The sequence below is a fragment of the Nicotiana attenuata genome, unplaced genomic scaffold (genome assembly GCF_001879085.1).
Source record: "Nicotiana attenuata strain UT unplaced genomic scaffold, NIATTr2, whole genome shotgun sequence".
NCBI lineage: Eukaryota > Viridiplantae > Streptophyta > Magnoliopsida > Solanales > Solanaceae > Nicotiana > Nicotiana attenuata.
The window spans coordinates 14,312-29,997 of NW_017673898.1; the positions used below are offsets into that span (position 1 = coordinate 14,312).

General features: G+C 36.1%; 1 protein-coding gene across 1 annotated transcript; it reads right to left on the reverse strand.

Moving 5' to 3' along the window:
* Positions 1-11,916: 11,916 nt before the first annotated feature.
* LOC109217576 (glucan endo-1,3-beta-glucosidase 1) lies at positions 11,917-15,223 on the reverse strand. Its single transcript, XM_019381833.1, has 4 exons — positions 14,885-15,223; positions 13,521-14,801; positions 12,503-12,530; positions 11,917-12,351 (listed from the first exon to the last, which is right to left on the reverse strand). The coding sequence occupies exons 1-4, from the start codon at positions 14,973-14,975 to the stop codon at positions 12,177-12,179; spliced, it is 1,575 nt and encodes a 524-aa protein (XP_019237378.1). The 5' UTR covers positions 14,976-15,223; the 3' UTR covers positions 11,917-12,176.
* Positions 15,224-15,686: the final 463 nt, after the last annotated feature.

The following is a 15,686-nucleotide window of genomic DNA, read 5'->3' on the forward strand; positions in this document are numbered from 1 at the left end:
TGTCTTCTTTGGTGCTTCTCATTCAAACTTGTACCAGCTCATGACTTCGTTCTTTGTGTCTTATAAATCATTGCACATTGTTGAGACATGTCTTCTCTCCTACGGGTAATGGCCATATGTCGTGCAAGAAGCTTATTCAAGTGGGTCTTACAAGCTGGTTAATTGCAGACGGCATGAGAATCGGCCGCATCAAATGGAAATTCTTAAAGAAAGTGTTATCTCTTGAAATTGCGACGCTCGCTTGACGACATGAAGCCTAAACTGCATGTTTTCTACACTCCTGGTCTCCGTAGGTGAGTCTAAACTGTGTACGGCCCCCACAAAATAAAAAGAGTCCGCTAGGTTGAAAACCTCGAAAGAGGCGGCCTTGGCAAAGTTAGGACATAAAAAAAGCAAAAAAAAGTCCGTCTAAGTTGTTGAAAACCTCGAAAGAGGCGGCCTAGGGCAAAGTCAGGACATAATTAAAAAAACAAAAAAATAAAAATAAAATAAAAATAAATAAAATAAATAATTACCCATTCTGAACTACGGTATGATTTTGATCCTCTTCACGGAGGTACGTAAGGCAACTTAGAGTTTCATTCTGAGTTCCAGTCTTCGCATGATTTCAAAAGATACATAGTGCCCATTATTGTCTGAGTGAAGTATGAATGGAATGTAAAATCAAAGCTAAAACGCTCCTGTTGAACTTTGGATCCTAATTTGATTTGATGGGGGCAAGTTGCTATGGTAAAATGGTGTCTTCACTGGAAATGATGACAATATTTGCATCAAAGTCTAGGGATGCCGCTATGGTAAATTTGTGTCTTCAATGAAATGATTAATATCTTTTAGGAGGCTGCAGCATTTGAATTGAAGTCTGGGGATTCGCTATGCCTTAAGGTTTTCCACCCCCCTTCAAGTTGAAATATTTAAGCCTCTCGAAGTCATCCAAGTTGAAGTCTTCAAGTCCGTCGGTCTTGCAAGTTGAAATCTTCAAGTCCGTCGATCTTCAAGTTGAAGTCTTCACGTTCGCCACTCTATCAGTTGAAATATTTAAGCCTCCCAAGTTCCAAGATTGAAGTTATCCAAGTCCGTCGGTCTTCAAGTTTAAGTATTCAAATTCTTCGGTCTTAACGTCGCAAATATTTTAACTCCAAGTCTTCAAGTTGAGGTCCTCAAACTCGTCGGTCTTCCAAGTGGAAGTATTTGAGCACCTCAAATTTTTTCAGGTTGAAACGTCAAATCCGTCCGCCGAATCTTCAAGTTTGTCGTTCTTTAAGTTGAAATGTGCAAAGTCTGCCAAAATCTTCAAAGTTTTCCAAGTGTTCAAGTCGACGTCATCAAGTCCATGAAGTCTTTCAAGTTGAAGCTTTAATAATTTTCCAAATCTTAAGGTGGACTATATAAGTTCCTTTGCACCTTAAGTCGGCCTCTTCGTGGGTTTGTCCCTAAAAGGAACTATAACTTTCCAATCTTAAGGTGGAAATATGAGTCCTTTTGCACCTTAAGTCGGTAATCATTCGTGGTTTGTCCCTAAAAGGAACTATAACTTTCCAAATCTTAAGATGGACATATGAGTCTCCCTTTGCACCTTAAGTTGGCTCTCCGGATCCGGTAGTCCGGGCTATATTTTGAGAGTAGTCCTCCTCTCGGTAGTCGGGCCATTTTGAGAGTAATCTCTCCGGTAGTCGGGCCACATTTGAGAGTAATCTCTTCCGGTTATCTGCCATGTCTTTTGAGAGTAATCTCTCCGGTAGTCGGGCCACATTGAGAGTAATATCTCCGGTAGTCGGCATTTTGAGAGTAATCTCTCCGGTAGTCGGGCCACATTGAGAGTATCTCTCCGACTAGTCGGGCCATATTGAGAGTAATCTTTCCGCTAGTTGGGCCACAAGGCGGACCGCAGGATTTGAAGCATAGCGGGGGCACATCCTTTTAAGTATACAAGCACTCTGATAGCGATAAAAGTTCGATGTTCAAGTCTATAAAAACTTAATGATAATTGATAGTTATCATCAAAATACAAACTTTCGATATTATCGGAATATCATTAATTTGGTACTAACATATCATAAAGTACAATCGGTCCACGTCATATCAGGGCCGAAATATTATGTGATTTCACATCAATACTCATTCTATAAATGAGAGGCATTGTATCTTAAAAAACTATAAACTTGGAGTGAAATAATTAATCTTCGCCAAGAATACGTTATCTAAATTCATAAGACAAGAAATGTCCTAAAAATAACAATTCAAGCAAAATAATATTTCTTCAATCACGCTAAGGATATTTCTTCTCAATCACAGAAGGATCCTTCCTTCTCAATCAAAGAAGGATATTTCTTCTATTTTTAATTTTTTAGGTAGATTGTTTTAGATAATCGACAGGCTCCATTGGACCATTCATATTGTAAGTAATATCACTAAATTAATACTGAATCAATAAAAACCTTTTTCTCCTTAACTAATATAGTATGTTCATACCTGAAATATAATTTAACGCTTTCTCCTCAAAGTGATGCAAGAGTCAATTGTAATCTGAGTATAATTTAACATAAATTGAAAACGCAAATATTTGTAATAATATTTCTAGCGTAATATTTTCAAATATGAAAAAACTGACTCAAATAAAATCAAAGAAGAGGGACTCAAATACAGTTTCGTTGTCGTCACCATAGGACATCGAATTTAGAAAGAGATGCAGAAAACTAACTTTTGAATGAGGCGGGAATTTGAAAAAAAGGTTAATTAAGTTTTAAGTTTATTATTATGTAGAAGTATCAAATTATAATTAAATTCAGAAAGGTTATAAAATATAACTAGTTGACTACTAAAAAGGTAAAAGTACAGTAGAATTATAAAAAGTTGTTAGGAGAGAGGAATCGAACTTGAGACAATCAAAGAATTGAAAGGAATTTTGAGAAGCTTTCTTAAACCAACTCCTCTGTCCAACTTTTGTGTTTAGGGTGCACACGTAAATTTATTTAAGGGGGTCCTTGCTGTATATATATTATATAATAATATATATATATATATATATATATATATATATATATATATAATTAATATTTAATTATATATATATTATATATATATATATATATATATATAATATATATAGTGTATTTTTGCCGAGGCTAACGGGTGCCGATGACCCCTCACCTCCCCATGTAGGTCCGCCCCTGGTTGGTCCATGAGAGTAATCTCTCCGATATTTGAACATGGATGAGTACCCATTCCTTCACATCCTAATCACCATATTCATGCAAGAGCTCGTCCTTCTCTTCTTGGCCTACAAAAAAGAAAAAGAGAAAAAAATAAAAGCAAGGGAAATATGCAGAAGAAGAAATTGCCTTCTAGTATTTTCCATTTGCCGAAGGCAAACCTACAATGGCGTTGTGCAGCTAATTGATGCTTGTAAATTGGAGGGCACACATCCTTATATAGATAATTAAAGGTGGTTTGTGAGAAGTAATTTTCGATGCGGGAAGCAGATCAATCGCCATAATAGGAGTTCTAAAAGGATTTGGTTTGTTAAGGCGGCAGGAGAATCCTAACTTATAGTGGGAATTTCGCTGGAAGATAAAGAGGCTAAACCAAAACCTATAATAAATATCTTTGTGTAGCCATGTTAGAGTGGAGACGGTAGATTTCTTGAAGTAAGATAAGTTTCCATTCAAGTGTATTCACAAATAGGAATACTACGCGGGCACATTGCAACATGATCACGCCCAACTATGCCGTATAAAAGGACAATGCGGTCGCTGCAAATATAATCCGGTTTACAAGTCCGGAGTCGAATCCCACAGAGAGTTAACCTATCAACTGCTACCTTCAGACCCACCAAGTCTTCAGAACCAGCTTCCCAAATATTCAAATTCTCAGTTGATTGTTCTTTAATAACTAACTTGCAAGTAAATAAAAGGCTATAACTAAATTAGAAGGGTTGTAAACAATTATGAAAAAAAAGCTAAGGCAATGATTTCCCCTATTGATGAAATCCCTTCTGTTTATGCTCATACAAATTTACCCACACATCTCTATCAATCATGAACGCTAATCTTACCGCAAATCTCTCCCGAGTAATCACAGTAATCTACTATTGCACTCTCCCGAGATACACTAGCTTGCTTAAATTCGCACAATTCAATTTAAATTGCACCCAAGGCTTCGTTATTCCTAATCCCGCCTTTAAACCCGCAATTATAGATTCCTCTAATAATCTAGGAGTGGTGTTGTTCAACAATACCCTAAATATGCACTCTTTTCCAAGTTATGCACACTAAATAGGCACAGCTAATTGAGGATCCTGTCAATTAACTACAACGAACACGAAGTTGAACAAATAAAGATTTAACTAGCAATTTGTATTCACATAAACAAGAAGTTCATCACTCAATAGGGTCCATCAAAGCCTTAGACAAGGAATTTAGCTACTCATGACTATGAGAGAATAAACTAAGCTTGAATTCATCATAAAATCAAAAGAAAAGAAGAAAGATGTTTAGAGTACTTTCTCACAATTGTTTTTCTTGCTAAGAACCCTTAGAAATCAATACATGCCTCTTTTGGGCGAAGTCTAGCGTTTTATATAGGGTTTAGGTCTAAAAATCCCGTGTTTTACACTTAAGTCCCCGAAGTTTACTGTGCCCACCGCGGTTCTACCGCGGTCGCGGTAGAACCGCGGTCAAACGCCTTCGCGGAATCTTCAACCTTCAGAGACTGCCTTCCACCGCGGTTTCACCGCGGTCGCGGTAGAACCGCGGTGGAACTTGTACCCGGACATTTTGGCCTGTTTTGAATGGGTTACTTTGGAAATTCGACAATTAGCCTCTTTTCATCAATAGTTGACTCCAAAACCGCTCCTTAGCCTTCCTTACACCTATATCACCTGCAAATCATGTAAAGCACTAATAAGAGCATTTTGTTGTCATTTTCCACATTAAAAGTTCACAAGAAGGTGATTATTTGGTGCGTGATTATAGTCAAATTCACCTATTATCAATTTTCTTTCATGAAAAGTATTGCATCATGATGGAAATGTCCAAGTCTTTTGTGCGATAGTTCTGAGTTATTGGCTAACTGGACAACTACGGCCTGTTCCTCCTCCAGCAGGTTCAAGGAAAAGCTTTTACCTCTCATCTTGACCTTGAACAACTCTTTGTTATCAACATCTTTGATCAGACACGCTTTATCTTCAAACAACAACTTGAAACCATTTTCAAGTAGGTGCCCAACACTTAAGAGGTTTTGATCAAGATCGGGAACAAAAAGAACATCAGTTATAAGTTTCAAGCCTATAAGGCTTTCAATTGCGACGGTTCCTCTTCCTTTCGCATCGAGTAATTCTCCATTTCCACTCCTAACTTTGCCAATGACATAGCGATCTAGATCTCGAAAGAGCTCTTGATCATTGGTCATATGATTTGTGCATCCGCTATCAATTAACTAGCTTTCAGAACTATTATTGCTAGCAAAACAAGTTGCTACAAATAGCTGTTCTTCTTGATGTTGATTTGCAGCGGCCTTGGCTTCCTCATGTTGTGGTTATGACTTGAATACCTTCTCAACATGGCCTAGTTGACCACATTTGTTGCACTTGACATCTGGTCTCCACTAACATTTTTGTTGAAGATGATTTGTCCTTTTTGCAATGAGGGCGGGGTGGATGAGCTCCTCCCTGATTGTTATTGTTATTGATTCTTGTTCTTCTTTGTGCCTTTGTTTGAATCATTGTTCTGTGATTTAGCTTGAAAATTTCCTTCGACAAAACTCTCCTTCCTCATTATTCTCCTCTGCTCCAATGCCTGCAAAGCTTTAATAAGTTCTGCCAAGGTAATACTTGACAGATCTTTGGAATTCTCTAAAGAAGAGATCGTGGCTTCATATTTCTCACGCAGTTTTACAAGAAATGTTTTAACAATTCTTTCGTCATTAAATTCCTTACCAAACAATCTCAACTTGTTGTCTATGGCGAGTAATTGGTCTGAATAATCCTTTATAGTTTTTGATTCTTTTATTTACTTCATTTCAAATTATCAAATTAGATTCATCACTTGCATATTTTGCACTCTTTCATTCCTTTGTATTCCTCATTGAGATACTCCCAAATTGCTGTTGCAAACTGCATTTCATAATTCTAGTAAGAATTGAAGGTGATACCGCAGAGAAAAGACATGCTTTGGCTTTGGCTTTCCTTATCTTTTTCTCCGTGTGAATTTTTACCTGGTTAATTGTTAGATTATTTCCAAGAGGAGTTACTTCGTAGTCCTCTTCTACTACTTCCCAGAGATCTAGTACTTCAACATGAACTGTCATTCTAATTACCCAAGCTTGATAATTCTCACCGTTGAAGACTGGTGGAGTTAAGAAGCTCGATTCAGAATCCATTTTCTATAAACTATTTAAGATAACAGTTTAAAGAATGTATTGTGATGTGCTTTGGGTGGAATAGTTGGTATTTGGTTCACTCTCTACTCACAAGTCCTCAAGATGGTAGGCTCTTGATACCAATATGTTGGAATTTAAAGCAAGATATAAGCAAAGGAATAAAGGAGATATGAATATACTGCTCATTATATTTTATTCAATAATCAAAGTCATATTTATACAAGAATTTATAACTGAAAAGCTCTAAAGAAAAGCAGAAAAATTAGCTGCGGATTATCCTTAACAGCTATATCCTAACAAATAGCAACAGAAAGATAAGATTCTATTAACAGTTTCAGGCTAATTTATCTCAACAACTTCCTTGCTTTGAGCAGATTTCGAACTTCAGCAGTTATGCAAAATTTCCAGCTGTTGAGGCAGTAATTTCAACAGTATGTTTGCTTTTTGTCACGATCCCAAATTTTCACCTTAGTATGTCGTGATGGCACCTAGTCTCTAAGACTAGCTAAGTCTAACATAAATTGAGAAATAGCGGAAATAACAACTTAAACACGACTTAAATTATCATAATAAAACTCAAACAATTCAGCTGTCAAATAACTCTCAAAACCCTGGTGGAACCGAGTATAAGCTCTATAGAGAGTGTGCTAATAATCTCGAAATACAATACTTTTTTGAACAGAAAATAACAGTAATATAACTAAAAGCAGAAGGTGACTTCGAGTCCTACGAACGTCGAGCAGATATACCTTGAAGTCTCCCGAATAACTGGTCAATCACTGGTGTTCGGCACAAGCGGATGTACCTGGATCTGCACAAAAATGTGCAAAAGCATAATATGAGTACACCACAACGGTATCCAGTAAGTATCAAGCCTAACCTCGATAGAGTAGTGACGAGGTAAGGTCAAGACACCTACTAGGACAAGAAAAATTGAACAGATTATAAGATAGTCTAATTACGGAAGCAAAGAGATGAATGACAACAAGGCAGTACAACAGTACAGGCTAACAATGGAATTTAAGGCAATAAAAGCAGCAAGGACCGAATACATGATAAGAACTACGATTAATCATATACGAACAAGATACAAATAAGACAAATGAAGAATATACAAAATTGTTCAACCAACACGCCTTTTGAACATAGAATGTACAACAAGAATCATAACCGAGGCACCACACCTCATATCTACATATCATAATTTATTATCACAATCTTTCTTATATCACCGCATGAGCCTTGTATTTATATTTTTGAAAATATTTTTCCGAAATAGCTACATGCGCTTTAGCCCCCTCATCTCGCCGCGTGGCTTCAAGTAATTCCGCAACACGCGCATAAATCCCACCTTATCTCGCCTGCATTCATATTAAAAATTATCCTTATAGCGCCGCATGCACATCAATATCACAACACAATAATCAACTCGCACCACACGTGCCCAAATGCCACAATATTGCCAAAATCACAATATGTAATGCTACCACAATGTACACTCCACGGCTCAACCACAATGTGTACATGAATCCCAAAATAGCAAAATGAATGAGGAATATTCAACAAGGGAACATAGCTCAATAATCAACAACTTCAACCTCAATAGGTTAATAGCTTTCACGACTTCAACATCAAAATTCAAAATGAAGGTATTCCCACGAAATGACAATTTCCAATTTAAATGTATAATGTAAGCTTAACAACGAAAGAGATAGTTTGAAATGGTAACTACATCCAAACAGTGGTGTAGCCACACTATACCAAGGTAGTCAAGTGGTCACCCATCGTCAAAAAATTATATATTATGTACATAACTCAAATACTACTTTATATGACTATATATTATATTTTGAATACCCTTAACATAATTGAATGCGGCAGTCTAGCGGTCCAGGATGTTCACAGTGATATATTATTTACGGGTTCAAAGTTATTTACCCATTTTGTTTGTCAAAATTAAACGAAGGCTACACCACATATGGTTTATTTGACTCTTTTTCAATCTAATTATTTTTAAATAAAATAACGGTTAGAACTTAAAATTTATATAAAGACAAATAACTAATCTTAAAAGTAGTTTTTTAATTAAAAGTTATTTCTTAAATAAATTATAATATAATTTAAAAATTAAACTCTAAAAAAAATTCTTTAACAAAAGCTCTCTATAGAGTACAGACTACAAATCCTTGTGCTTACTTCTATTAGTAGAAAATTTCTATTATTGTCTTTTTTATGTTAATTTTGATTTATAAAATTATAGTTCGATTACATGTATTTTTATTATTTAACTAAATGCTGCTTAGATGTATTTTAAAAATTTTGGTACACCGTTCATCGACAAAAAAATTTATTGACTTGTTTAAAGTTTGAACACCTTCGGCGAGATTCTTGACTACGCCAGTGCATCCAAATGCATGAGAAGAACTCAACACAAAGAGGCATCATATAATAGCAACTCCAAATAAGAATAACTCAACAATAAATGAGGTAACATGACAACAAGGGAGGTAACATCTTTAACTAAGGCATATAAGAGTAATTTCAACAATAAAATGTAAAACATGTGCCACCAACATCAAATAAGGCATGTAAGGTTAAACTAACAATGGAAGATATAACATGATATGACAATTTTAATTAAATGCATGAAAGGAGCCTAGGAGTCTAAACCGGTCAAAATACCACATATGAGCCCGTGTACACCCTCGTCGCCTTGTGTACACGCCTTCCACATAATTCAATTAATACAAACAACCCAAATTCTAAGGGTAGTTCCCCCACACAATAGATATTTATCTCGACTATGCCAAATCAACCCTTAAAAATAGCTTTTTGCTTAAAACTGGCCTCCACACAGCTCGAATCTAATCAAAAATGACTTAATATCATCAAACAATGCTAGGGAAACCAATTACTATAGATAAAGATATGATCTTTACATAATTCTCCAAAAGTCAACCCCGGGCCCGTCCGATCAAAACCCGGATTCAAGGGTAGATTTTGACTACCCATAATTCCACGAGTCTATATATTTGATTTGTTTTAAAAATCCGAGTCCAATTCGACTCTCAAATCCCAATATTTCATTTTATAAAACTTAGATCTCATAAATTTGATGTTAAATCTCATATATAATCATGAAATATAGTTGGAAATTGATTAAAAACTACTTACCCAATGATTGTAGGTGAAAATCCCGTCTCCAAGCCGCCTCTTACCGAGTCTAGGATTATAAAATGAGAAAAATTTAAATGAAATCCCGACTCCCAACCCTCTTGTTTAGTTGCAAATGTCGCAATTGCGATACTGGATTTGTAATTGCGAAGAATGCTTCGCAAATGGGGAACTGACAGCCTATGTGGGAAGTCGCAAATGCGACATTGTGCGAACCCTGTGCCATCGCAAATACAACTAAAAATATCACAAATGCGATCCTGCCCAGAGTAGCCTATCTTCGCACATGCGAGTGTGGCATCGCAATTGCGAAATGCCTGCTTCCCCATTATTCACTTTGTAATTGCGAGGCTGGAGCTCGCAATTACCACAACTGCAGCACCAGCACACCATCAACCCAAAATGAGTTCAATCTAATTCAAAACACGTCCGAAACTCACCTGAGCCCTTGGGGCTCCAAACCAACATCTAAACAAGTCTAAAAATATCATACAAACTTGCTCACGCAATCAAAATACCAAAATAACATCTAGAACCACAAATATACCTGAACTGGTGGATCACTTTTTCTAAGTAATGGAGAAGAGGACCGAAACGTGCCATTGAAAGACTCTACTAAGACAAAGATGGGTGTCAAGAACGTAGAGAAGGTAGGATGGGCAGTTAGTCAGATCTAGTATGGATCGTACATGGATGGTAGTTGGAGTCGGGGGCTCTCCCAGGGTTCCCTCATCTGAGATCTCTGGGGAAGAGGATCAAGTTGGCCCTTGCAAACAACTTGATGCACCCTTTAAGCCTTTGAGCGAAATGCGGCAAAAGAAAAGGAAGAGACATCAAAACGCATGAAATTCAAGGAAAAGTTCAAGAACTTCTGGAATCGTGACTAAGCGTCCGTATCCTACCAAACCAACTCCAAATCACACCAAATCTTGCATACAAGTTCCAAGTAGCATAACGGACCTATTCCAAGTCCCAAAACCACATTTTGAACCCGATAGTCATAGAGTCAACATACGGTCAAACTTCGAAAAATTTCTAAACCTCAAATTGCCAACTTTCGGCAAAGCAAGTCAAATCAACCTAGGGACCTTCGAATTCAATTCCGGGCATACTTTCAAGTCCAAAATCACAATACGAATCTAACGGAACGGAGCCATCAAAACACCGTTCCGTGGTCACTTTCACAATAGTCAAACTTTGGTCAACATTTTCAACTTAGGCTTCTAATCCAAGAACCAAAGGGTCCAAATCAACCCAGCACCTTCTTGGAACGAAACTAACCAACCCCGCAAATCATAAAACCATAAATACACATGTGTGAAGCATCAAAAGGAAAATGGGGCTCAAATACACAAAACAACTTGGTCGTGTCAGCTACATTTTTCCATTTACAAGTGCTTAAAAACAACTAAACTGTGACATTGTCTCATTATTCGTACATTCTTGTGACTTCTTTATTAGAAATACCATGTTGTTTCTCCTCCTTGTTTTGTTTTGTTTCGGTGAGATTCGTAATTTAAATGTCTTTGCCAAGTAAAAGGGTGGAATTGATACTTCCAATTTAACATTGAGCTGTGATATGGAAAACTTTTTTCTCTTAAAAGAAGGATTAATATGTGATTATGTACATATATTAGGAGACATGGGGTTGGTCAAATATTTATTTACCAAAGATCTTCACTTAAATTATTATATCAAGAGAATATAGCGATGGTATAAAATTATCAGAGTAAGCATGATTCTTGCTTCTTTTTTGAAGTGACAATATCATAGGGAATAGAGCCAAAGCATCCCACCTACACTCTACATAGAGCTAGAACTCCAGCAGATTTGACAATTTTGATAAATTGAAAGGCCAACAAGTACCAATATTAAATAAACTGCCAATATACATTAAATCCAAATCTCAAGGCAGTAAGTTGTAGTATCTGAGAGTGACCCCAAACCATAAGTACAAAGCAAGCCTCACTACCACATGTGGGCTCTTCCATTATTTCCCTATCACTTCAACCTAAAGAAGTAAAGAAACCATAAATATGAATCATGAAAAAACTTTACCACATAAGAAAAATCTAAAGAAATAAAGAGCTACTACTGGTCCTGTTTAGTTTCAGAACTAAAGTAGGTGCTTTATAGTAGAAAAGTATTCTAATTTTGAGGCAAAAGAAGATCTGTTTTTTGTTCTGGTTCCCAATAAACAAAAGAGAACCAGAGGACTGTTCTTTATATATAAAATAAAAAATAGAAAAAAAATACTTTTTACTTCTTTATTCCCATTTTATATTTTTCTTAATCTATTGTTTCAATTCTTTGACTATCCAAAAATAGTTTTGCAGCAAAGTAAAATATTTAACTAATTTTGATCTATTAAAATTTTCAATTGTTCAACTGTTTTTCAAAACTAAAATCTACACATTGGTTTCCACTTCTCCTGCTTCCAAGAATCTCATTAAATACAACTTAAGTACAACTTTTCTACAAAAAGGTACCACCAAAGAATCCCTTACATGTGATCCTCCCCAAAAAATAATCATCAACAGAATAAACACTCCTCTGCAAAACATTACTGGCCTCCACAATGAAATACTACTTTTTTATTAAACAAAGAAAAAACTTCTGCTAAAGAACTAACTTAATTGTACCTGAATCAATGAATAATAAAACAAACACAAAGCAACACCAAATAAAACATGCACATTCTTGTCCAATATACTTGTCTCTGCTCCAATAAATCTTATTGTGTTTGCTCCACTTGCTTGTGTTGCATTCACCACCTGAGTTGTTTTATTGCTTACTGTCTTGCTGCATTTTAGTAATTTATATAGCTTGTAAATAAAAGTTCCAAACCAAGAAATTAGAAAACTACTATGCTTTTACAGCTAAAATAGCATAGGGAAATGAGAAAGACAAGGACAAATGGAATGGAAAAGAAAAAGACCAAAATTATGCTCACCTTCCTGGAAATATACAACTCCCGTGACCTGCAAATATTCCCCACAAAGGAAGACATAAGTTCAGAGTTTCAGCTAATAATTTAGAATAGACTTCACTAAAAACATGAAACAAGTGGAGCCATAGAATTGCTGGCTAAAGATATGAACAACAAGATGTAAGTTCTCTATTCCAAATAAAGGCTTAAAAGCCACAACATAGGCTGGTTAAGTTTAATTCTATGAAAAGACATGAATTCTTGTGGTTCTATATCCAAGTTGGCGCTACGGTTCCATTCTATTATTGATATGTTTCTTTTTCTTTTTTCCTAATAATTGTGGTGTCAAAATTTGTGTGCACCACCACAATTTCATGCAACATATGTGCTGCGTAGCTCTGTACACCAAGGCTTAGACAAAATGGAAGAAATCATTTAGTATTTTTTGTCTTTGATGGGATTTGAACCCTGGCGACCTATGATTTTCACCCACTTCATTTGATCGTTAAGTCACAGCAACATCCCATGCTAGTATGTTATTTAATAAAATTGAATATTAAGTACACTTCTATTTGTGTGTCCACTAAAATGGAACAATAACTATGAAAAAATTGAAAATCCTGTTCCCAAACTTTTTCCCACCATCCAATTTTGAATGAGGCACTTGTGGCTGTATATCCAAGTGGGCACCAAAGATCCATTGTGGGTCTGGAAAGCACTGAATGCGACATTTGTGATTACAGTGTCACGGTATCAACCTAAAAAGGCCATCAAACTTTCTGTTGTTGATAGTTCATCAAATAGTTTACACCATAATGTTGAACATAACATAGTTGGGGACAAAATGCCTAAATCACCTAACAACGGAGCACTTCTTTGTCATCCATTTCAGCTCTCTCATTGTTGACAAACTAATTGTAGCTCATAAATCCACAACTAAAACTTCAAGATTTCATTTTTAATGCATTGAACTAATCTTTTCTTGAAATAGAAAGGAAAAATAATATACTCTATATAGAGACTAAGCTTATGATAGACTTACTTGGATCAGATGTGGTGATCATAGCCACTCCCTTGAAGTCACAAGAACCAGGAGATGTTCCTGACTTCTGATAATAGCTATCAAATGCATATGAAGCATGGTTCTTCACATCATTAGGCTGATAACAACTCTCCCCTGGTTGAATTTCGGAGCAATTCGCCCTCCCCGGTCCACAAGCCCAATCCAAAGCAGCTTGCAAAGTCCCCTTATCAACCCCATCCATCGCTATGCAATACGTTTGGTTAGTGGTGTCATTAGCCAAGAATGTACCACTTCCAGAAACATGAAGCAAGTAAACGGGGGTCGAATTCCCATGAAACAGCCCCCAATTCGCCTCGGACACAGGGGGTGACCTCAAATCCTCATTGAACAACTCATATATGTACACATTAGAAGTAATTTCCGGATGCAACGGTGTACCACTACGATCAAATATATGTTTAATTAAATTGGAGTTATATGTATCAGCATTGTCAATTGTAGCATAAGGCTCTTTAGAATCCCCCTTTGAAGGCCACCCTGACTCAGTAACAAGAACTACCACATCTGTAACATTGAGATTTTTCATGGAAAAATAGACTGAATCAATCATAGCATCAAGCACATTGGTGTAATGAAGCAAAGTATTAGGATCCACCATCTCTTTAGAAGGTGTCAAGGGCTTAAAAAGAGAGTTGTCTATTGGAACAACCCCTTTATTCTGCATAAAAACATAGTAAGGGTACAAATTCATCATCAAAGGTGACTGTGTTCTTGAACAAAACTGCAATAACTGAGAAAGAACTGAGCTCATTGACTGATTGAAAAAAGCCTGGGAAGGTGGAAAAGGATCAAGAATAATGGAAGCAGAATTTGGGGTTGAAATCTTGATTTGGGTATGTAAATTTGCAGCCACTAAAGCACTATAAAGTGACTCAATAGCTGGCATAAGCAAAGGAGCTGAACTTGGTACAGTGGTCAAGAGTTCATCTCCAACTGCAATTGCTGTGATAAGAGTTTCAGGGTAAAAAGCTGCTACATTTCGCCCAATCCAGGCAGCTGCAGTAGTATTAGAAGAACCAATAGCAAGAATTTGGTTATTAGGTACACTAATAATAACTCTGATTTTAGTCTTGGCTAATGCTTTGAGCATATCAGGGTCAGCATCAAAAAGCCTTATGTGTGTTATCTTCTGTAATTGCAGAAAAGCAACCAAGTCTGATGGTGATAGAAAATTGGAAACATCTGTACCTATGTTCACTCCTACATATGGTTCATCTTTATCTTGCTGCACTTTTATCTCTGCAACACATTCAGACACCATATTCATAAGACAAACATAAAAACCAAGAAACCTTAAAAAAAGAAAAAAAAACATGTGTTACCTGGTACAAAACTGGAAATTGATGTGGAGAAGCAGCAGCAAAAGACAACAAAGAGGAAGAAGAAAAGAGGGAGCTTTTTAGTATTTGCCATTAAAGAGAAGCTTGAGGTATTCTTGTATCATCTTCTGTTTCAGGGTCAGGTAAGGATTGCATTATCTTTGGGAAATTTTTGTAAATAGTAAGGGGGTTTTTGACTTAGCAAGATCTATAAATGAGGCATAAGAAGAAAGCATTGATAATTCTTGAAAGTAAAATGCACTTTAAGGAAGCTTTGGCGTCATTATTTTATTTTAACTGCAAATGCTAGACAATGTTGGATTTGATGTTTTTGTGGGGTGAAATGACAATAATGACCTTGTGAACCGACAGGAAAATTGGAGGAAAGATTAAAAGAAGTGACAAGTCTCTGCAATTTTTGGAGCACTTTCTTTTTTCCATGATGGGTTTGGTACAAACGTTGGATTGTTGGAACAATATTACGCGTCGTTTGGTTGAAAGGGTACGAAAAATAATTTCAGCATAAAGTTTACATAAAATAATAAAGTTTTTAGTTGAAAATTTTGAGAAAAGTAGTTCTCACAAGTCACATATTAATGAGCTACATTTTGTTGAGCTAATGGAGTATTTAGCTTCTAAGACAAAGCATAAGTAATATTGTAGTTTGGTTAGTACTGTAAATGTTTATTTAATTTGTACATGTGGGCCATTTTGTAATTTGGCTATTTTTACAACAGTATTATTTTTAGCATTAGTTTTCAGGATTAGTGGGTCAAGGCCCAAACTATAAATAGAATGACCTACT

Excerpts from the sequence above, each read along its gene's own strand:
- LOC109217576 (XM_019381833.1), bottom strand. The coding sequence starts at position 14,975 with ATGGCAAATACTAAAAAGCTCCCTCTTTTCTTCTTCCTCTTTGTTGTC. Across the intron at positions 14,802-14,884 it reads AATTTCCAGTTTTGTACCAG|AGATAAAAGTGCAGCAAGAT; the intron begins GTAACACATGTT and ends AATGTGTTGCAG. Across the intron at positions 12,352-12,502 it reads AGTTGTATATTTCCAGGAAG|CAAGACAGTAAGCAATAAAA; the intron begins GTGAGCATAATT and ends ACTAAAATGCAG.